This window comes from Mustela putorius, unplaced genomic scaffold (genome assembly GCF_011764305.1).
Source record: "Mustela putorius furo isolate JIRA1106 unplaced genomic scaffold, ASM1176430v1.1 tig00003972_pilon_pilon_pilon, whole genome shotgun sequence".
Classification (NCBI taxonomy): domain Eukaryota; kingdom Metazoa; phylum Chordata; class Mammalia; order Carnivora; family Mustelidae; genus Mustela; species Mustela putorius.
In genome coordinates this window covers 15,154,740-15,177,964 of record NW_025422115.1, presented here as the reverse complement: position 1 = coordinate 15,177,964, position 23,225 = coordinate 15,154,740, and the positions used below count along the sequence as shown (strand labels likewise).

At 39.5% G+C, this 23,225-nt stretch overlaps 1 protein-coding gene and 1 pseudogene across 7 annotated transcripts in view; both read left to right on the top strand.

Annotated features, from left to right (window-relative positions):
- The window catches only part of FBXO22 (F-box protein 22), a 31,118-nt gene extending 8,845 nt beyond the window's left edge, over positions 1–22,273 (top strand). For 6 of the 7 annotated variants that reach the window (XM_004758501.3, XM_004758502.3, XM_004758498.3 and 3 more), the window contains exons 5-7: positions 1,564–1,728; positions 17,883–18,048; positions 21,103–22,273. In XM_004758501.3, coding sequence (XP_004758558.2) covers positions 1,564–1,728; positions 17,883–18,048; positions 21,103–21,520 — 749 coding nt within the window. In that variant the 3' untranslated portion in view covers positions 21,521–22,273. The remainder of the gene's footprint in view (positions 1–1,563; positions 1,729–17,882; positions 18,049–21,102) is intronic. The other variant, XM_013059418.2, reaches the window with a different exon arrangement.
- Positions 10,245–10,380, top strand: LOC123389363 (annotated as a pseudogene).
- Positions 22,274–23,225: the final 952 nt, after the last annotated feature.

Genomic DNA, 23,225 nt, shown 5'->3' with positions numbered 1-23,225 from the left:
ACACTTAGTGTCTTCAGATGAGTCTTTTCATTGTAGCCATTGTAGTGGGTATGAGGAGGCTTCTTTTGGTAGTTTTAATTTGAATTCCTCCAAAGATTTTAATTATGTTGAGCACCTTTTCAGATGTTTTGGGGTATTTGTATGTCTGTTTCTGTGACGTATCCAAGTCTTTCAGTGAATTTTTTTTTAATTGGGTTGTTTTTATTTTTGAGTTGTTTATATATTCTAATTCTAATTTACGAGTATAGGTGTTATAAATATTTTCTCCCAGTCTGTTGCTCACTTTCATTCTCTCAACAGTGTCTTTCATGACCAGTGAACATTTATTTTGGTGAAATCCAGTTTATTTATGTTTTTTCTTTTCTGGTGTTTTATGTCTTCTCCAAGAAATCTTTGCCTATTTCAGAGTGACAAAGATATTCTTTTATGTCTTTCTCTATAAGCTGTGTAGCTTTAGCTCTTATATTTAGTTCTGTGACTTAACTTGAATTAATCTTTGTATATGGCATAAGGTAGGGTTCAAGGTTTTTTGTTGTTGTTGATGTTTTTCATATGTTCATCCAATTATTTCATCAACCTTTGTTGAAGATTTTTTTTTCTCTAATTGCCTTGGCACCTTTGTCAAAAATAATTGACTGCATGTTTTAGGTCTGTTTGTGGATTTAATTCTGTTACATTGATATATTTGTCTATCATTAAGCCAGTGCCGTATTACTGTAGGTCCTGATATTCTTTTTTAAAAATTGATTAGTATAGGTTTTGTTGTTCTTTTTAAAAATTGTTTTGGCTATCTAGGTTCTTTGCATGTCCACATATATTTTAGAATCAGCCTGTCCATTTCTCCCTTTTTAAAAAATTCTGTGATAAAAGTACTTTGTGTGTATGTGTGCATATGTATCTGCGTGTATATGTATGTGTGTGTGTATGTATGTGTGTTATCAGTATTTTTAGGATAACTTTTTAAAAGTAGAATTGCCCTGATGTATTTTTTTACCTCCCAACTTCTTATTTAGAAAAACTTCAACAAATCTTCAAAATTGAAGAATGATAGAATAGTAAATATCCATTTTCCTTTTCTAGATTCACCAGTTTAAAAAAACTTTGCAACAGTTGCTTTTTTTCTGTTTGTAAAAACATTTCTTTCTGAACCATTTGAAAGTAGATTGCAGACATTATGACATTATCCCTAAAATTTGAAGGCTGAGAAACTTATATTCAACTTTTAACTTGTTGATTATCTTGGTTACCCACACTGTAGTTTTCTAGATGAGGCTAGATACATATCAAATGAAGTGTTACCAAGTGAAACTTCACTTTTTATTAAATCTTTTCTTGAGGGGTGCCTGGGTGGCTTAGTTGGTTAAGTGTCTGCCTTTGGCTCAGAACATGATCTCAGGGTCCTGGAATCAAGCCCCGCATCGGGCTCCCTGCTTAGTAGGGAGCCTGCTTCCCCTCTTTCTCTCTGCCTGCCTCACTGCCTGTCTCTCTGTCAAATAAATAAATAAAATCTTTTTATAAATAAATAAATAAATATGTTCATGAAACTGTTTAACTTTTCCCTAGTGACTCCAATGGGATCAGCTAACAATCGACCTCAGGAAATAGAAATTGGAGAGTCTGGTTTTGCCCTATTATTCCCTCAAATTGAAGGAATTAAAATACAACCCTTTCATTTTATTAAGGACCCAAAGAATTTAACACTAGAAAGACATCAACTCACTGAAGTAGGTAAGTCACTGTAATTTACCGTTAATTGCCCAAATTTTTGATTGTTTGTTCCTTTGAGAGAGTCTAAATTAAGTATACAGGGTACTAGAGATGTGGATAATTCACACTAGTGATAAGCAAAGGCTACTGCAGTACACTCTTGGTAAAATTGATTTGCTTATTTATTTATTTACCTATTTTTGATGGGCTGAACAATTTTTTTTTTACTTTTTAGTTTTAAAAAGAATTTTTAATTTCCTTTTAAAATTATTATACTTATGTTAAAGCCTGAAAGAACCAGAGATGAAAAATTTTTCAAAAATACTCTTTTGATAATAAATGTGTTTGTATTTAATTCTGAATTTTGAAGCACTTCTTTCTCTTTGAATATTTAATCATTTGCCGTACTTTTGTTTTCTGAAAAGTTTTTCAAACCATTGTTTTACAGTAATAAAAAGCATTTATTGTTAAAATATTTTTAAAAGATAGAGTTAACATAAAAGATATTAGAAATTAGATCAAATTAGAAATTAGAAAGACGGGATAAGGTATAGTGATGGGATAAGGCATAAAAAATATTCATTGGTGACCTTTTTATACATCAGTCAGCCAGCCTGTAGAGATAAGTCTCCATTATTTGAAATGGCACTGAATCCTGCAGGAGTAAAAAATTATGTAGCAGCGAAGAGAAAATTTGTGATTGGTGTACTGATAAGAAAAAAAGGGAGTCGACACACTGAGACTGACATATATAACTGTCCTTTACAGTGCAAAAGAAAGACTTAAAGTGGGTAGTGGGGATGGGAGGAAAAACGCAGGAGGAGGAGTCATTGGCTGCAAAGATGAGCAGCTGGCAGCAGCAGGCCTCAGTAACGTGGAAGAGAGTTGTCAGGTACAGGTATAGGTAAAGCATGGGAAGTTTCAGCCACTTGTCTGGGGTGAGGTAGGGTACCTTAGCTGGTAAGAACTCTAGTCTTGTAGCTACCCTAGTTCTGCTACTTTCGAACTTTCTAGTTTAAGACAAGTTTCTTAACTTTCCTCAGGCTCTGTTTCCCATCTATAAAGTGGAATTAGCTAATTCTAAATTAGTTGTAAGGATTAGATGAAATGACTTATGTAAAGCACTTAGCAAAATACCTTGCTCTGTAGATGGTAGGCTAACGTTGGCCTCTGTACCTTAGGAAGGCTTCGTAGTGGGTTACAGTGATCCATCTGCAGTGTGGCCTTGTGGTATGTGGAAGAATAGACTGGGCAGGGGTCAGGAAAAGGACATTCAGTGAAAGGGCAGCAAAGGTCTCGGGTATTCTTACCATCCCATTCAGAAGCATCATCTCAGATAATTAATAATTATCATTATTAATGATAATTAATACTGAGACATAAGCTGGGTCCTGAGTTCCATGCTATTTCTTTTTTTTTTTTTTTTTTTTTTAAGATTTTATTTATTTATTTGACAGAGAGAAATCACAAGTAGGCAGAGAGGCAGGCAGAGAGAGAGAGGAGGAAGCAGGCTCCCCGCTGAGCAGAGAGCCCGACGTGGGACTCGATCCCAGGACCCTGAGATCATGACCTGAGCCGAAGGCAGCGGCTTAACCCACTGAGCCACCCAGGCGCCCCCTATTTCTAATCCCCATGGTGGCTTTGCCAGTTAGAAATTGTCACAGGATGTTGTCGGTGAAGAAAATAAACTCTTAACAAGAGGAGAGAGCAAAGGCTCTTCAACTACTGCATGATACATAAACAGAAGAACAGAGTTAACCTGTGTTGTTAAAGTGACTCGAAATCAAGGATGCCACACATTCTCTAAGGAAAACTTCAGATTGTGCCTTTTAAACTGACCTACCATTAACTACAAAGGCAGAAAGAATTTTAGGTGGAAATGTGACTATATAGCCAAACCAGAGAGACTTTGCCATATTATAATGAGACTTTTTGGAAGGCTGGGTCAAGTTAACAGTGCTCAGCAAACCAGATCTCTCTTAGATTGGTGGTTAGAAATTTGTGGGTCTGAAACTCAAGAGCGAGTTGAGGTTAGAGTTGTTGGTTTGAGGAAGCCATTTACATATATCCTGGTAGGCTGGCTGCAAAGAGTATCCAAGACTGCTATTACAGATTTTGGGAAATATTCCAGCAGCAAATTTAGAACTAGGAAGGAAGAAGAGATACAGTTTGATGCTGCCAAGAGGATGGGTATGTTCATTGGGTTCATGATGGAGAACTATATGTTAATTTCACTCAGCTTATTGAAAGGTGCATAAGGTTAGAAAAATTAATTGGATGCAGATTCTATCTCAGTGGTATTCCAGGAAGGGTGTGGCACATAGATATGTAATTATAACCCAAGTGAGAAAGTTAGGTGGGCCTATCTACAAAAGAGGTCTGGATAGATTGCTGTAAGTATTGCCAGCAGGCAGGAGAGTGAGGAGGCTTAGTGGGGCAAGTAGCATTTAAGGTTTTGAAGGATGAGAAACATGAAAGATAAGAGTGGTAACAGGCTGGGCTAAACAATGAGCAGAAACCTAGGCACAGAACGAGGTAATGAGAGCACACATGGGGATAGTAAACATTTCACTTTTGTAAACAAAATATGGGGCACAGTGAGGCCAGGCTAGGGAGTGTACTTAGTAAATGGCAACATTTAAGCAGAAATGTTCTGGTAGCAAATGTGACCCTCCAGATTGGGGAGATACTACAGGCAGGGAGACTAGTTAGGAGCCCCCTGCAAGAGTCTAGGCAAGAAATAATACCAGAGCATGAAGAGTAGGAAATTGATTGGAGAAAATTAGCAGATGATTAGGTATGTGAGAGAAGGGAGACTAGGTGACTCGGTGATAACTTTGAGTTTTGTACTTAAGAGAGTAGGGTGCTGATGGTACAGAGAACAGAAATCAAGAACACTGAGGCAGAAGGAGCAGGATTGGGAAAAATTGGACTCCATTAGACAGGCTTGTTTGGCTTTTAATTTAGTGCTCTTACTGAAGGTCGTATTGCCAGACCTGTGTCTTTTTTCTTCAGAAGTGAGGATGGTACCTCCTGAGCACATATTCTCTCCTCTGTCCCACACTACCTTGGGCAGGGTGATGAAGGTCCTGATCAAAGCACTGCTTGAAGCTGGAAGCCTAGTTTTGTCATTTTACAAGAAAGAGCCAAAATCTTGAGTGAAATAAACCATCCATTTTGTGATAGAATAGTTAATGGATTTCTGAGAACTTGTTTGCATTATAGTGCAAAGTATAGGAATCACAAAACTGAAGGGAAAAGCAGCCACGTGTTTATTCTGTACTGTGAAGTGTTCTTATTGGCATCCTTTCCAGAACTCTTTGCTGTCAACAATTTTGTCTTATTCCAAAGCATCCTTTTTATCATGTTGATGGTATTCCGGAAATTGAAGCTTTGCTTCAACTGGGGTGATAATCTTTATTCTTTCATATACTATTGGACGTCCAGATTTCCTGTATTCTGAATTTGGGTCATTATCTTTTTTTTTTTTTTTTTAAAGATTTTATTTATTTATTTGACAGACACAGATTACAAGTAGGCAGAGAAGCAGGCAGAGAGAGAGGAGGAAGCAGGCTCCCTGCCAAGCAGAGAGCCTGATGTGGGCCTTGATCCCAGGACCCGGGGATCATGCCCTGAGCCGACAGCAGTGGCCTTAACCCACTGAGACACCCAGGCACCCCGGGTCATTATCTTTTACATGCTCAAGAAGATGGAGGAATCTGAGGTGGGCAGGGAGTCAGTGGTTGGAGGCTACGCCTGGGATGTGCCTTCTCCACAGAGTCCTGGCCTGCATTCCTTCACCAAATACTTGGGACAGCTCTTCTGTGTTCTGTAATATCAAAAAGCACCTTGTTCATGGTAGGATCTCACAGGGGTTAGCATACTTTTTCTGTAAAGGGCCAGATTTTGCCAGGCTTACAGTCTTACTTGCATCTGTCAGCTCTGTCATTGGAATACAAAGGCAGCTATAGACAATACATAAATAAATGGCTGGATTCCAGTAAAACTAAAGTTTACAAGAATGCAATGAGGGGGCATATTTGGTGCGTGGGCTGTAGTTTGTCTTTCTCTGCCTTATAGTTTTTGGCCACAGTGATTAGAAGATCTGTGAAGATCCACAGTAAGCAATGAAATGGCTCAGTTCACGCATGAAGTTGGCGGTACCTCTGAAGAAAGGGATCTTCTCATTTGAGAATTCTAGTTCTTCTAGACCTTGTGTATAGGGAATGTCATAGTGTGACCCAGGATCATAGTATATATGATTTCATATACACGGGTTCTATATTCTTTTTGAACTTACCAAAAGTGGCACATTTTAAAAATGAGGCATAGCTTGTTCTAAGGTCTGTGTGTTCTTAAAGACTGTATTAAAAATTGTCTCGGGTGGTGGGGGCAGCTGGGTGGCTCAGTCAATTAAGCATCTGCCTTTGGCTCATGTCATGATCCCAGGGTCCTGGGGTCACCCTTTGTGGGGCTCCCACTATCTGCTTCTCCCTTTCCCCTCACTCATGTTCTCTTTCTCTCTCTGTCTCAAATAAATAAAATCTTTAAAAAAAAAAAAAATCTGTGGATTAAAAAAAAATATATATGGATGGGCCAGCACTTAATTCTTGAGAAGGGCAGAAACACCTCACCAGAGCATCAGAAAAAGTCATTGTTTGTTCATTTAGGAACTGTTGGCATGCATGCCATATGCCAGTCACTGTATGTATGGGATTCTAGAAATACATTAATTTCCTGCCTTCTGGAGCTTCCAGTTTGGCAGAACAGACCGTTTTTGAATAAAGTACTACAGATGGGAAATGTATACCAAGTAGAAGCACAGAGGTGCTAGAAAACATATAATCACAGAACTTAAAAATCTAGTGTGGGGTGTTGGAAAAGTGACATTTGCACAGGGCCCTAAGAAGAAGTGAACTAGAGAAGGGAGGAGTCCCTCAGATGGGTAGGAGTATTATAGGTGGTCTTTACCTTTTTTCTAGGTTACTGACAAAAATAGAGCAATGTAGCCTAAGATCAAGGACAGGAAATAGAAGGGACCTGGTCATGAACCTTCAGGATTGAAATGCTGTGGATTCATATGCTCATTTGTGAAACAAAGAAATCTAGTGTGTCTGGAGAAGTGGGGATAGCAAGGAGTGGGAGAGTGTGATGTGAGGTGAAGCTGTCGAGGCAAAGAGGGACCATGCCATGCCCATAAAACAATAAGGATTTTATATACTTAAGGGCAGTGGGAAGCCAGGATTCTAAACAAGAGTGACAGAATCAGATCTTTTTGTAATACCCCTCTGGCTGCCATCTGGCCATCAATTTGGAGGATTATGAGAGCAGATGTAGGAAAAACAGGAAGCTGTTGTAGTAGTTAAGGTAAGAGTTGATGGCGGGTGGAGGTGAAGACACAGATGGATTCAGGACAGAGTTTTGAGGTGAATCATTGGGATGTGGTGACTGATTAAAATGTTGGGTTTTGAGAATGAGGGGCGTGGCCTCCATGTCATCCAGGTTTCTGGCCAGCATAGTTGCACAATAGCATCTCCTGAGGGAAGGGAGACAGACTGGACTGGATATGTTGGATTTGAGATGGGGACACTGATTAGACAGTTGAATAGTTTTGGAATTCAGGAGAGTGGTCAGGACTAAAGATATAAAATTGGGAATCACTATATAATTAATGGTAACTGAAGCAAATAGGAACCATCTCAGTAATGGGAGGAGCAAGAGGAGAGAGGAGCGAAGCTCAGCAGTTTCTGTTGCTTGTGCAGGGTTGACTGAGTGATGTAACACTGTAACTGAACTTAAAAGATTGACTGGTTGGGGTGCATTATGTTAAACACAACCCAAAGAAGTGTTGACAGCAGGGAACTTTTTAATTACTTGTTACAAGTAGCTCCCAAAGCACTGGCTCCCTGTAGGTTGGTACAGGAGGATTTTATTCATTGTATTAGTGGGGGGAGGGGCTTGCATATACATTGAGGAACTTACACATATTCTGTTACTTTTAGGCATTTTGGTTCATTTGCCCATGCCTAGCATGTCAGCATGCTGTGCATACATCTTATTGTTCAAAAAATGGCAGAAAACTCTGCCCATAGGAGGAGATCTTAAAATTACAATGAGCTAAAGTTAACTTCAGGACAAATTGGGGGCTCCCGTACAGGTCCTCAGCCTGGCTTACTGGAGGTCAACCCCCGAACCGGTGTCTCCTTGATGAGAACTGATGGCAGAACAGAACACATAATCTTCCTTGCTTTTTTTTTTTTTTTTTTAATCTTCCGTGCTTTTGTCCCTTCTCTCCTCCTTCCTGCTGATAGCTTTCCTCTAAGTAACTCCCTGTTGAATCCTAGCTAATAATACCGTGATGTCCTCTCTCGTGCTTATGTTGAGAACTTTATTTATACTTCTCAATGAGGAAGTTGTTCAGCAACTTTCCTTTGAAACAATTAATTTCCTTTTCTTTGAAACAGTTCATTTCCAAATAAAATCTTACTTTTCTTTGAAACAGTTTATTTTCAAATAAAATCTTACATGGGGTATCAACATAAAAATAAAGCAAATAGAGCAGAGCAGAACTGCTTAGTTTGAAGGGAGGATGGAATGTCTATAACTGTGGCTGCTTCACATCTCCTCTGTCTCCCCCTGGGCACCTTTGAACCCAGCAGAGCATATTGTAATAAAGGGAGGAGACTCCTACCTTAACGTGGTCTGCATTTCTTTCCTAAAGGCTTCAAGTTGTTCAGTAAAGTGGCTCTAAGTATGAAAGCAGTACCTGGCAGCCTATGACCCCCATCCTTCTACAGACAGAAGAGCTGGAGAAGGCAGCCTGTGGACTGCTGATTGCTTTTCCATAAACTTGAGCTTAAGAGCCAGGACTTTTTTTCCTTCCTGGAGAATGCTTGAGGTGGGTAGCTGGTACATCATACACTGCCTCACACCTGTGATTCTTTCTCTTTAATGAACACTTCGTTCTGACACTCTCCTGGGCAAAACTCAACCTGTAAGAGTGCCCCTGGGGCCCAGTGGTTTTCTAGGTTTCAGTTTTATTTGTAGACATTGACATTAGAAAAGATGTTCCACTCATTTTTACATTTTAGGTACCCCATGTAAGATTTGATCATGGTATTGTTAGCTGTATCTTCTAACAATGGTGGGCATCTCTACCATGTTCCTGACCTTAGGGGGAAAGCTCTCAGTTTTTCCCCATTGCAAATGACTAACAAGTCTTTTACGATATTGAGGTTTGTACCCTCTATCTCTACACTGTGAAGAGTTTTAATCAAGAAAGGATGCTATGCTTTGTCAAAAGCATCGGTTTTGCATTTGCTTTTTCTGCATCAGTTGAGAGGATCATGTGGTTCTTGGTCTTTCTTTTATTAATGTGGTGTATCACACTGATTGATTTGTGAATGTTGAACCACCCTTGCAGTCCAGGAATAAATCCCACTTGGTCATGGCAAATAATCCTTTTAATGTACTGTTGGATCCTGTTGACTAGTATCTTGGTGAGAATTTTGGCATCCAAGTTCATCAGGGATATTGGGTTTGTAATTCTCCTTTTTGGTAGGGTCTTTGGTTTTGGGATCAGGGTAATACTGGCCTCATAGAGTTTGGAGGCTTTCGTTCCGTTTCTATTTTTTCGAGCAGTTACAGAATGTAACTGCTAAAATGGTTTAAATAGTTGGTAGAAATCCCCTGGGAAACCATCTGGCCCTGGGCTCTTGTTTGTTTTGAGATTTTCGACTACTGCTTCATTTCCTTGCTGGTTATGGGTCTGTTCAGGTTTTTTATTTCTTTCTAGTTCAGTTTTGGTACTTTATAGTTTCTAGGAATGCATCCATTTCTTCCAGATTGCCTAATTTGTTGGAGTATAGTTGCTCATAACAGGTTCTTAAAATGGTCTGTATTTCTTTGGTGTTGGTTGTGATCTCTCCATTTCATATATTTGGGTCCTTCCTGTTTTCTTTTTGATAAGTCTGTTCAAGGGTTTACCAATCTTATTAATTCCTTCAATGAATTAGCTCCTAGTTTCATTGATCTGTTCCACTGTTCTTTTGGTTTCTATTTCATTGATTTCTGCTCTGATCTTTATTATTTCTCTTCTTCTAGTTGGTTTAGACTTTATTTGCTATTCCTTCTCCACCTCCGTTAAGTGTAGAGTTAGGTTATGTATTTGAGACCTTTCATGTTTCTTCAGAAGGGCTTGTTAATGCTATGTCCAAAGGGGGAAGTATGTAGCACTAACAAGTCTTTCTCAATGAAATGAAAACCCAACTCTTCAAAGCCTTTTACTGCATCCCAAAGGCTTTGAAGAGTTGGGTTTTCATTTTCATTTGTTTCCATGAATTTTAAAAATTCTTTAATTGCCTGGTTGACCCATTCATTCTTTAGTAGGATGCTCTTTGGCCTTTGTGTATCAGAGTTATTTCCAACATTCCTCTTATGACTGAGCTCCACTTTCGAAGCATTGTGGCCCAAAAATATGCAGGGAATAATCCCCATCTTCTGATACTGGTTGAGACCTGATTTGTGACCCAGGATGTAAGACTATACTTTCAGGGATCATTTCTATAGTTTGTGACCCAGGATGTGATCTAGTGAGGAGAATTCCATGTGTGCTAGAGAAGAATATATGTTCTGTAGCTTTGGGAAGGAATGGTCTGAATCTGTCTGTGAAGTCCATCTAGTCCAGTGTGTCATTTAAAGCCCTATTTCCTTGTCGATCTTTTGCTTGGATGATCTGTCCATTGCGGTGAGGGGGGGTATTAATGTCCCCTAATGAGGTGCCTGGGTGGCTCAGTCATTAAGCGTCTGCCTTCGGGTCAGGTCATGATCGCAGGGTCCTGGGATGGAGCCCCATATTGGACTCCCTGCTCAGCAGGAAGCCTGCTTTCCCTCTCCTACCCCCCTTGCTTGTGTTCCTGCTCTCGCTGCCTCTCTCTGTCAAATAAATAAATAAAATCTTTAAAAAAAAATGTTCCCTCCTGTTATTGTATTATTGTCCATGTGTTTCTTTGATTTTGTTATTAGTTGGCTTATATAATTGGCTATTCCCATGTTAGGGGCAATGAATATTTACAGTTGATAGACTCTTTATGTATGCTAGAGTGTCCTTCCTTATCTCTTACTACAGTCTTTTATTAAAAATCTAATTTGTCTGATATAAGGGTCACCAGCCCAGCTTTCTTTTGATGTCCATTAGCATCATGCTAATCATAAATGGTTTTTACCCCCTCACTTTGAATCTGGAAGTGTCTTTGAGTCTAGAAGGAGTCTCTTGCGGACAGCATATTGATGGGTCTTGCTTTTTTATCCAGTCTGATACCCTGTGTCTTTTGATTGAGGCAGTTAGCCCATTTACATTCAGGGTAACTATTGAGAGAGATGAATTTAGTGCCATGGTATTGTCTGTAAGGTGTCTGTATATGGTCTCTGTTCCTTTCTGGTCTGTGGTACTTTGGGGCTCTCACTTTGCTTAGAGGACCCCTTTCAATATTTTTTGTAGGGCTGGTTTGGTGATTTGCAAATTCTTTTAGTTTCTGTTTGTCCTGGAAGCATTTTATCTCTCCTTCTATTTTCAATGACAGCCTAGCTGGATAAAGTATTCTTGGCTGCATGTTTTGCTCATTTAGTTCCCTGAATATATCATGCCAGTCCTTTCTGGCCTGCGAGGTCTCTGTAGATAGGTCTGCTGCAAATCTAATTTTTCTGACATTGTAGCTTACAGACCTCGTGTCCTGAGCTGCTTTCAGGATTTTCTGTCTGTCTCTGAGATTTGTAAGTTTTGCTGTTAGATGTCAGGGTGTTGACCTATTTTTATTGATTTTGAGGGGAGTTCTCTGTGCCTCCTGGATTTTGATGCCTGTTCCCTTCCCCAGAGTAGGGGAGTTCACCACTATAATCTGTTCCAATATACCTTCTGCCATCTCTTTCTTCATCATCGGGGATTCCAATTATTCTGTTTTGCTTTATGGTATCTCTTATCTCTCAAATTCTCCCCTTGCATCTAGTAGTTGTTTATCTGTCTTTTTCTCAGCTTCTTGATTCTCCGTCATTTGGTGATCTGTACCACTAATTCTCTCTTCTGCCTCATTTTTCCTAGCTAGAGCCTCCATTTTCAATTCCACCTTATAAATAACCTTTTTGATTTCTACTTGGTTAGATTTTTGTTCTCCAGAAAGGGATTCTCTAATGTCTTCTCTGCTTTTTTCCAAGCCCAGCTAGTTTCTTCATAATTGTTATTCTGAACCCTAATTCCGACATCTTACTAATGTCCATATTGATGAGGTCCCTGGCAGTCAGTACTGACTCTTGTTCTGTTTTTTGAGGTGAGTTTTTCCATTTTGTCATTTTGTTGAAGAACAGATGAACAACAGAACAAAATCCTGAAAGGGTAACAACAACCTTAGAGAAATATACATTAAATAAAACAGAAGAGACTTGCAACCGGGTGGAAAAGAAAACAGAGAAAAGAGAGGGAAAAAAAGAACACGATCAGGCTGGTGAATAGAGTAGACCATACTAGATTTTGGGTCTGTTTTGGTCTGTTAGAAGAATTTGCATCCCAGAATTTTAAAGAAAATCTACATATATACAACAATCAGGTTAAATACAATGAATGCATGGCATGTGACTGTAACAATGAAAATTAAAGATTTTTAAGAAAGGAATTGATAAGAAGTTGTTTGAAAAAGGACAGAACAATTCTAAAAGAAAAATAAGGAAGTAGAAAATTTAAGAAATTAAAGTTGAAAGACTAAAGAATCATGGGGAAAAAGCCATAATTCTATATACTGAATTCCCCTAGAGCTGGAGTGTGTAGTTCTTCTTGATGGGTAAACTTGGTCTTGGCTGGATGTTCTTGCTGATGTTCTGGGGGAGGGGCCTGTTGCAGTGATTCTCAAAAGTCTTTGCCCCAAGTGGAATTGCACTGCCCTTGCCAGAGGCCAGGCTGAGTCATCTGCTTGGGTTTGCTCTCTGTGGCTTTTGTTCCCTGAAAGCTTTCCTTGCAGCTTTAGAAGACAAGAATGAAAATGGCGGCCTCCCAATCTCCAGTCCTAGAGGAGCTGAGAGCTCGGGCCCTCAATCCTCTGTGCACCCTTAGAAGAAAGCTGTCATTCATGCCTGTCTCACCTGTCTCCCTGCTCTCCAGCCATATTCCGTGCTCACCCAGCAGATTCCTGCAGCAGCACTCCCATGCCACTCCTCCCAGGGGACGAAGGGGAGTGTCCCTGGATCTGCCATTTGTTGGGTTCCTCCTCGAAGAGCAGTGACCTGACTGTGCTTTGGATTATGGTTTATGGCAACCCCAAGCTGAAAGCCCACTCCTGGGCTCATTCTTTGCAGCCAGCTTCCCTACATTGATATTTGGGAGTTCTGTCCCATTCAGGTATCCCTGGTCTTTCTGTGAGCCCAAGGGTCCTGAGACCACACTGTCCCAGCAAGTGTTCCATCCCCCTGCCACCTGCTTAGCCACTGGAGCAGACTTCTAATGGTTCTGATTTTGTCCTCTGTTGCTCTGTCACTTGCTGGGAGCTGGCTGATGGAGGCTTTCTCCCCCCACAGTGTTTCTTCCCAAATATTGCCTCATTCACTTCTCCACACCTTCTACCTTGCAGAAAATGGTTCATAGAGTTGCTGTTATTCTTTTCTTCGTCCTTCAGTTGAGTTTATAGGAGTTCAGAATGGTTAAAACGCTATTGAGCTGAATTCCTGGGACCAGATGAAATTCCCGAGACTCTGTCAAAGGACTAAGTTTTTAAATTATATGGAGATTTCATAGAGAATCTTGAGGGAGTGATGCAAGTGATCTGATGCAAAGCAGAGAAAAATGGTGCTAAAACCTAACTGATGGTACTTACTTTTAGACGCTGCCCAGCTTACAAAAAAAATCTTAAGGGACAGGAAGGTGGTGTCAGTGTTCTGTTATGCTTTCCTGCCCTTGTGGTAAACTTCATTTAGAATGGCAGCAGAGGGCCAGAAAATTCAAACTGTAAGAGGGCAGTGGGGGCTTTCTCCCAGGCTATAGTATTGGCAGAATACAGTCCTCAGCCCACCATGCCTCCCACCTCCAGTCCCTGTGCCACAGGCTCCATGTTTGTGGAGTGGAAGTTTCCTCCCACATACACAGCGACATAGTTTCTTATTGCATAACATCAGAGATAAGGCGCATCTCATTTGACTTTTGAGTCAAAAGTCAGAACAACACAGGAAACCCCCAATCACTTTTGAGGATAGGATGCACGGCTTCTTTTCCCTACCTCTAAATTTGGTGTTTACTTTAAATTCATTTAGTTCAAGGGAAAATGTTGCCTTACACTTCATCATTTCATTATTTGGTGAAACAAACCTAACTTATGGTCGAGGCCTCAGTTTAAGCAGATTAGAATTTCTTAGCTATGCTGTGGGGGTACCAGGCACCAGAGTAGTTGCTACTTTTATGACATTATCTTATCTTCACCAAAACAACCCTTGAGACTTGCTCCTGTCTCAGCTTTAGAGGAAGGATCTGAACTTGGTAAAGTCCAGTAACTTGCTCAAAGTTATACAGCTACAAGTGGTTGAGCCTGAGTTCTGAACCTGCTCTTACTCCAAAGCCCACTTCCTTACTGTGCTGACTTAATACTTGCCAACCCTAGTGTGAAAAAGATGAAAATCCCAGGAAAGAAAGTTGTGGGGAAGAGAGAATCCAGCTTCAGTCCATGAATTATTTATGGTATTAGCCTCATTTTAAGTAGATGTTTTCTTTGAAGTATGTTTCCTACATGCATTTAGATCCCATCACTTTCAAACAGATCATAAAATAGTTGTCTCAGGAGTGGTTTCTCCAGGGGCACCGGATGGCTCAGTTGTTAAGCATCTGCCTTCAGCTCAGGTCATGGTCCCAAGGTCCAGGGATCAAGCCCTGTATCGGGCTTCCTGCTCAGCGGGAAGCCTGCTTCTCTCTCTCCCTCTGCCTGCTATTCCCCCTGCTTGTTGTCTCTCACTCTGTCAAATAAAATCTTACAAAAAAAAAAAAAAGTGGTTTCTCCAAAAAGAAGAGAAATCTGAACATGCAGACCTAAAGTATTTCCAAGGAGTCCTGGCTTATCTTCAGAATAGTTCTTTTTTGGCTTTCCTGAATTTCCAGATTTCTCTGAATCTGACTTGGGTCTTGGTATCTGAATTTTATTTTATTTTATTTTTTAATTTCCTTTTAGCCTTCTAGTAGATCATAGCCATAATGAATTTATATTCTGCCTTATTTGAAATGAATTTAAGGCAGCTTACACAGGTGTATACATACAGCCAGTGGAGGAGTTCTGAATTGAGTGACATGTGTAGGAAGAACAAAGTGAAACCAGGGTTGAGGACAGTTCAAGAAATTTATACCATCAATACTTGCTAGAGGTGGTCCAAAGGTTTGGCTGAGCCAGAGCAAAAAAAGCCCAGCCCTTCATATTTTTTGAGAATGGAGATGAATTGTACTAGATTCAAGAAGTTTCTTATGTCACTCTCTGAGCACCAGTGACATCACCCCAAGTGAGACTTCATAAAAGCAGTTATAGAGGCCAAACCAGTGAGGCCTGCTCATTGAGCTTTCTGCTGTATCTAAGAATGTTTAGATCCACTATAGGAATGGATGGCCCACATGTTTTTTAGGCACTCACTCTGCTGTGACTTAGATCTCACAGCTGGATTTCAAGTAACAGTGAACTGGAGACTGGGCTGGATGGTCATCTGCCCAACAAGTGGCTGAGCTGGGGAAGTGGCTAACGTGCTTTCTTGGAAGTTGAAAGATCTAAGAGGCTTAATCTGGGTAGAAGGCCATCGTTTCCCCCACAGAGGTAAAGTGAGACAAGGCTGAAGGCAGTGCCAAGACTGACCTCAAAAAGAGTTCGCTGGTCTTCTCAGCCAAGTGTTCGTTAGTCATTTCAGTTTTGAGTGTCAGGGGGTTTGAGTTGTTCCTTCCTTCTGTTGCATATCTGAAGCTCCAGATGGTCTTTTGGGCAAATACAGATCTAATCTGCTCTGTCAGCCAGCCATCCAGAGCTAAGGTGGATTTGTTCTTTAAAAGTTGGGGTAGGGGAAAGTGATGGTAGTTTCTCAGTTTGGGTGTGTGTCTCAGTTGTAGAGCAAATACCACTGGAGGAAGATGTAGAAAGCACTGGCTATGTGTTTGTTAAATAAATGAGGGTGGCAGATGAGAATGCTTATTAGACAATTATAAAAGAGGGTCTAGAGGATAGAAAACAGTAGGGAAGGCAGAGATTTAGAAGCTTTAGGTTTCTGAAACTTAAAAGTCTGAGAGGAGGTGTGCATTTTAATCTAGAGCCTACCATGTTACTCTCCTGGGCTGGTCATTTTTCTGGGAATAGCAGCCTTACTTGTAAGTAAGACTAGACAGTTGATTCCACAACCCTCTTCCAACTCTGAAAATTCATTTTAGAAAAGAAAAACATTGGGACGCCCTGGGTGGCTCAGTGGGTTAAGCCGCTGCCTTCGGCTCAGGTCACGATCTCAGGGTCCTGGGATCGAGTCCCGCATTGGGCTCTCTGCTCAGCAGGGAGCCTGCTTCCCTCTCTCTCTCTCTCTCTCTGCCTGCCTCTCCATCTACTTGTGATTTCTCTCTGTCAAATAAATAAATTAAATCTTAAAAAAAAAAAAAAAAAAAGAAAAAACATTCTCTCCAAATGTACTGCTCTGGTCTTTGTGGGGAAAAAAGATCTTTTAGTAATGGTTTAGGGTATATGGAATCATGAAAGTACTGGATTTGTATATTAATATCCTTTTCATTCTCCAGATCAGTGATTTATTACATAGAGAATTAAAAGTGGACCAGAGGAGTTTTCCCTTGATAAGTCATTATTTGGTGTAATTAGTCATTCCCGCGCCCCACACCTCCTTTTCCTTAAGTGAGCCTTATTTCTGATGACCTTCATTGTAGGTCTGTCAAGATTCAAGTCATGTGGCTGACTCAGTGGAAACAGGAGTATGAGTTAGGTATTGGCTTTTTTTTTTTCCTGTCCAATTATGAGTTTGATAATGCCAGAAATTTTCAAATTGATAGTCTTAAAGTGCCCAGAGGCTCTGGTGAAAGCTGGGGAGTTTGTTGGTAGGGGGTGGAGTACAGCAGTTCTCTTTTTGGGCTATATTGCCCCCTAATGGAAGCTGCTTTTTGTCCATATGCTGCAGAATTGAACATTTTCCGCTTTGGAAAGAGTTTGAAATCCCATCTTCACTCCCACCCCCTCTCCTAGAAAAGGTGCATTGGGCCTATATATTTTCGTGGTGTATCAGTTTCCTGGGGCTGCTGAAACAAATGACCACAGACGTGGGATCTTAAAACCACAGAAATGGATTCTGTCACAGTCCAAGAGCATGAAATCAAAGTGTTGAAAGGGCTGCACTCCCTCTGGAGGCTTTAGGGTACATCACCTTTACCTCTTCCACCTTCTGGTGGGTATTGATATTCCTTATGGTTTCATCACTTCAGTTTCTGCTTCAGTGGTCACATTGCCTCCTCTTATGTCTGTGTCTCTTATGTATCTCTTCTAAGGACATTTATCATAGTATTTGTGGATCCTGCCCGGATAATAACAGGTGATCTCATCTCAAGATCCTTAATCACATCTGCAGAGAACCTTTTCCCAAATGGGTTCACATTCATCGGCCCCAGAGATCTGATGTGGATACATTTTTGGGGTGACCACCATTAAACACACTACCGGTGGTTGGCACCTTTTCTTTTTTTTTTTTTCCAGATCTTTATATTATCACTGCTGCTAACTCTGCTCTGTGTAAACATTGATCCCTTTCATTCCAGGTGGTGGCCTGTGTAGAGATGTCTTATATCGTGGGTATAATGGCTTATATATGGCTTATATCCACTACAGGTGCTGCTCAGTCCCACAGCTGCTTCCTTATTTGTGTTGAGTGTGGGTTGTATTATTTTCAGTAGCCATTTTGTTCTTTTTAATGGGGATAATTAATGGCAGCAAACATTTTGAGCAGGGTTAAAGTTTGTAAAGAAAATAAAAAAGGAAACAGGATAGCTTCAACACTATATTGCACATAACTAGAAGTGCAAGTCATTAGCAGAAACATTTCATTTTGTAAAAATGTAGAAAATAAGATTGTAATAAAATTTGATATACTTGTTTTAAGGCTATCTTTAATTGTTGCTCTTCTTTCCTCTGCAGGTCTTTTAGATAACCCTGAGCTTCGTGTGGTCCTGGTATTTGGCTATAATTGCTGTAAGGTGGGAGCCAGTAATTACCTGCAGCGAGTCGTCAGCACTTTTAGTGATATGAATGTCATCTTGGCTGGAGGCCAAGTAGACAACCTGGCATCGCTGACCTCTGACAGGTATATCTCATGTGCTTCTGATTTCTCCTATGCATGACCAGAAATGTTCTCAGGTTTTCTTACCTTGGGTTTTTCAAATACATGTTTACAGAATTGCTGAGCTAATAGTTCATTCCATTTTATAATACTCCACATAATTCTGCTTACAGTTAAAGAATGAAATTTTCCTGTTGTCTTCTAATAACTTACTCTGAATTGGATTCGTCTTCTTCTCAAAACTGATTTTCAGCAATATCTACTGGTATTTCCCGACAGCTCTGTACTCTATACAACCACACTATATTGTGCTTTATAAATTTATATTTTCTTTAGTGATCACTTCCTCTGTAGTTCTGTTTTCTCCTCTAAAGGAAACACATGCTTAAACAGTGAATCTTCATGGTAAAACGTCTTAGAGCCTCTGATATGCACAGTGCTATGGAAATCTTCTAGAGAGGGAATGACAGTTCTCAAATCTGTTCTGTGGAGCATCTTGGACACCTATTGGTATGAATTGGCACACATTTTGGGAAATACTAGATCTTTTTGAAAGCCTTCTTGATTTTGTTACTAAGGCTTTTTTGCTTTTGAAGATGAAAAATATTTGCTTCAGCTATCTTGGGAGCTATTACTCCCTTTGCATTTTGAATAAGAGTTTGAGTTTGAGCTAATTAAGTGGACATGAATATCCAAAAGCAAGAAAATGAAAACCACGTTTCCCCAGATGCTTCCTGCAAATAAACTACTATTCATTTCTTACTATATTTGTGTTTAGTACTTGGATACTAGAGTAGTGAAATGGCAACAGATGTTAAGAGATCAGTCTTTAAATCAGTATAAATCATCCCGGTTATAATTTCCCTTCTGGAAGTCTCTACCAATGGATCAACTACAGCTGGTCAGGGATCAGGGAAAGCAAATACAGATGACTCTTGAACAATGCAGGGGATAGGAGTGCCGATCCCTGCACAATTGAAAATCCATGTATAACTTGTAACTCCCCAAAAACTTAACTACTGATAACCTACTGTTGACCAGAAGCCTTACTGATAACATGGTCAGTTAACACACACATATATATATATATTCTTACAAGAAAAGCTAAGAAAAGACAATGTTATTAAAATTATTTACAGTACTGTACTTATCAAGAAAAATCCACATGTAAATGGACGCATGCTCTTCAAGGGTCACCTGTAGCTAAGTTGAGGTCCCTGGACTGTTGGTGAGGAAGATGGAAGGAAAGCAAGTGCTCTGAATTCGGCTTCGAATTCTTAGAATATCAGACATTGGATTTCATACATAAATACACCTAATTCTCAGTAATTACTTGTGGATTATCTCTCCTCTTACCTGATTTTCTGTGTCTTTGCTTGTACCTCTAAATCGTATAAAATGGGGCAGTGATGATTTAATACTTCATTTACCTTTGAAATACCAGTCTCAAACCAGACATACAGAGTCTGAGATGTGAGCCTGTTAGCATGGTCAGGTGTCTGTTCATCATTTTTTTATACCTGTTGTGGGAAACATCCCTCAAGAATTGTTAACCCTTTACATGACATGTTAATTTTAGTGTGGTCTTCCCATTGTCAGTGGGTAAGAGAAGCCATTGCGTAAATCAAAGCTCCATTTTAATACTGTCCAGATACCACCTTGCCAGAAAAACAAAAGGTAAATCATTCTTTAAGGCAGGATATTGACAGTATATGTTGCAGTGGTATGCCAAAGAGGAGATGTAATAAAGGAGCAGTGGAGGACTTCAGAGGGTGGATTCACCTCAGAAACAGGTTTTGCTACTAAGCTAGTCTTACTATCTTAGTCACTTAAGCTTTTTGAGTTAAGTTTCTTGTTAGCCCAGTGAATCTTGCCCATTTCATTAGCTAATGTGTTGGTAAACATGATAGAAATACAAGGTGTTTGTTTTTCCCCTGTAGGTGTTCACTGTATTGTGCTTTATAACTTTGACACTTTATATTTTCTTTAGTAAGGATAAAATATTTCCTTAAAAAAAACGGGCAAACATAAACAAAACATGTTTTTACCTTTAGGTTAAGCTGAATTCTATGCTGAAAGTAATAAATAAGCCACAGGAAAGGAATCGCATATCTTTATGGGCCAAACAATATAAAGCTGAAACTTCTGGGATTTCATGTTCTTTTTCTTTTTTTCTTTGAAGATTTTATTATTTGTTTATTTGACACAGAGAGAGAGAGAGAGAGATCACAAGCAGGCAGAGCAGCAGGCAGAGAGAGAGGGGGAAGCAGGCTCCCTGCTGAGCAGAGAGCCTGACGTGGGGCTTGATCCCAGGACCCGGAGATCACAACCGGAGTCGAAGGCAGAGGCTTAACCACTGAGTCACCCAGGTGCCCCTGGGGTTACATGTTCTTAATAAAATTATCATCCATGATTAAATAATATATCTTTTTTAGAATGTGACAGCTGAGGGTGGGGGGAGAAAGATACCAAGACATGTAAATAATACCAGAAAGCTTTATTTAATTGATACTGTCATGCATATGAATAAAACTTTTAAGATTCATTTTAAGAAAGTGAGAAAGTTTTAAGAACACTTTATATCTAAGACCAGGATGGTTTTCAGAAATCTTTGTGGAGATGCATTTGGCCCTTGAATTTGTGACTAAAAACATAGTTCCTTCTTCACAGATCTGCTTCCCTGCATTCTTTTAAATGTATTCGTAGTTTAATTTTTAATCCCTATTACATTGCTTCTATCTGGGAAGGTGAGCCTCAGATGAGGTATAGGTCTTAAAGTCAGCAGCTCCAAACAAGCGAATCAGGAGTTTTCTTTTACACTTTAAATTATAGCGTGCCTGGGTGGCTCAGTGGGCTAAGCCTCTGCCTTTGGTTCAGGTCATGATCCCAGAGTCCTGGGATTGAGTTCCACATCAGGCTCTCTGCTTGGCAGGGAAGCCTGCTTCCTCCCCTCTCTCTCTCTCTCTCTGCCTACTTGTGATCTCTCTCTGTCAAATAAATAAGTAAAAATAAATCTTAAAAAAAAATTATATATTTTGTTTTATGATGTATCACTACACTATTCTAATTTAATTACAGACACCCTCTGGATATTGATGCCACTGGTGTGGTTGGACTGTCATTTAGTGGACACCGAATCCAGAGTGCCACTGTGCTACTCAACGAGGATGTCAACGATGAGAAGACCGTTGAGGCTGCAGTGCAGCGCCTTAAAGCTGCCAACATTCCAGAACGGAATACCATTGGCTTCATGTTTGCATGTGTTGGCAGGGGCTTTCAGTATTATAGAGCCAAGGGCAATGTTGAGGCTGATGCATTTAGGAAGTTTTTTCCTAGTGTTCCTTTATTTGGCTTCTTTGGAAATGGAGAAATTGGATGTGATCGCATAGTCACTGGGAACTTTATATTGAAGAAGTGTAATAAGGTGAAGGATGATGACTTGTTTCACAGCTATACAACAATAATGGTACTGATTCATCTCGGGTCATCTAAATAAAGTCTCCTATAAAGTGGCTTTCACAATGTATAATTTTCAGGCTCCACCTTTCCTAGAAAATGGAAACTGGCATATGTGTATTTCAAAAAGAAAAAAAAATAAGAGTAATATCTTTATATGTATCAGTTTTGTAACTTTGACTCTAAAGATTATATTAGGGGTTAGATGAAGGGCAGCTTTGTATGTAACGTAACAGAAACAGAATTGAGAGCTTTTGCATCATGAGGCACAGCCCTGATTACGGCTGTATTTCACCTAATGCTGTGTAATTTGACTTTATAGTCTTCTGCATAGGAAGACTGAAAGAAAATTCGTCAGTAGGATGGAGATTTAAGACATTCCATGGCTACCTCTGCATTGTTAGATATTTTAGCAAAATCATGAAAACATTTTTTCTCCCTTAATGAAGGAGGAAAGAAAATACATAGATACCTTGAGAAATCTTTCTCTGCTTTACAATTCTACTGATTTTTTTCAGAAGCTGTAAAAATTTTTTAATGAGTTTTTACTTATTTGATAAAAATTAAGTAACTATTTTTGTTCTACTACCCTAAAATTGCTTAGTCAAATAAGTTGCCAAGACTAATCAGTATTTTGTTATTTTATAAGGAAGAAATTTTCCTTTTCCCTCGATGAAGAAACTGTAAGAGAAAATCCTTTTCTTCACCAAGTTCTATATAGCTAACTGGCAGACCAGACCATTACATCACCTCATTTTGGTTTTATACCAATAAAACATACCATGGAAACTCACTCAGACAGTGTTTTGTATGTCATTGTTTTTGGTGAGTGAATGATGGAAGTAAACAATTCTTTTGAAATGAAAACCCAGAATAGTAGTTGTCAGGTAGTAAATCCTGCCATGTTTCCAGCAGAATGATTTGTAAGCTTATATTTTTAACTACATTAATATCTATATGTTCAGAGAACACCAATTTTTCCCAGTAACCTTTCTTCGCATAGTGATAGAACCTTTGATTTTCAGCTAGGCACATGCCTGCCATAACAAAGACTACATTTCCCAGTATCCCTTACCATTGACTGGTTTTTGTTGTTGTTGTTGTTTGTTTGTTTGTTTGTTTGCCCCTTCTGGAGCTTGTTGCTTGGAAGTGGATCTGGTAGTGAGACATCTTGAACTCTCCAGAAGAGGCAACACTTGGGGAAGAGAATCACACAGAAGAAGGGTTCTGGGTTGCTGTACAATTTAGTTTAAGTGCTGTACAATTTAGTTTATGTGGCTTGGATTGCGTGTTTCCAGACAGTCTTACAAGATCGAAGTTAACATCAATCTTTTCTCAGCCACCACTCTTCATTATAACCGATATTTATATTAACTTATTTTACCTAATACAGTAGATGTCTAATGTATGCCACTTTTGTAGTGGTCAGTGGTTCTAATAGAGCAGTAGAAAACCTGCAAGGTAAAGTGAAATGAAAAGTATTAACCTTCCTGCTTTTCTGTTTTTAATCACTTTCCTCAGTTTTTACATTAAAAGGTTTTCTCTCTTGCTGTATATGTATATGATAAAAATACTTAAATGTTTATTGTATGGTTATCCTAAATCTTAATTCCTAAAGAAAGTCCGAACAAAAGTTTTAGAGCTTTATGTCTGTGAATATTAATATCTAGCCTTTGTTTAGTTGTTAAACTTTTCTATTATTTGACATTGGTTACCCATTATCAAATAGAAAATACTCCAAATTC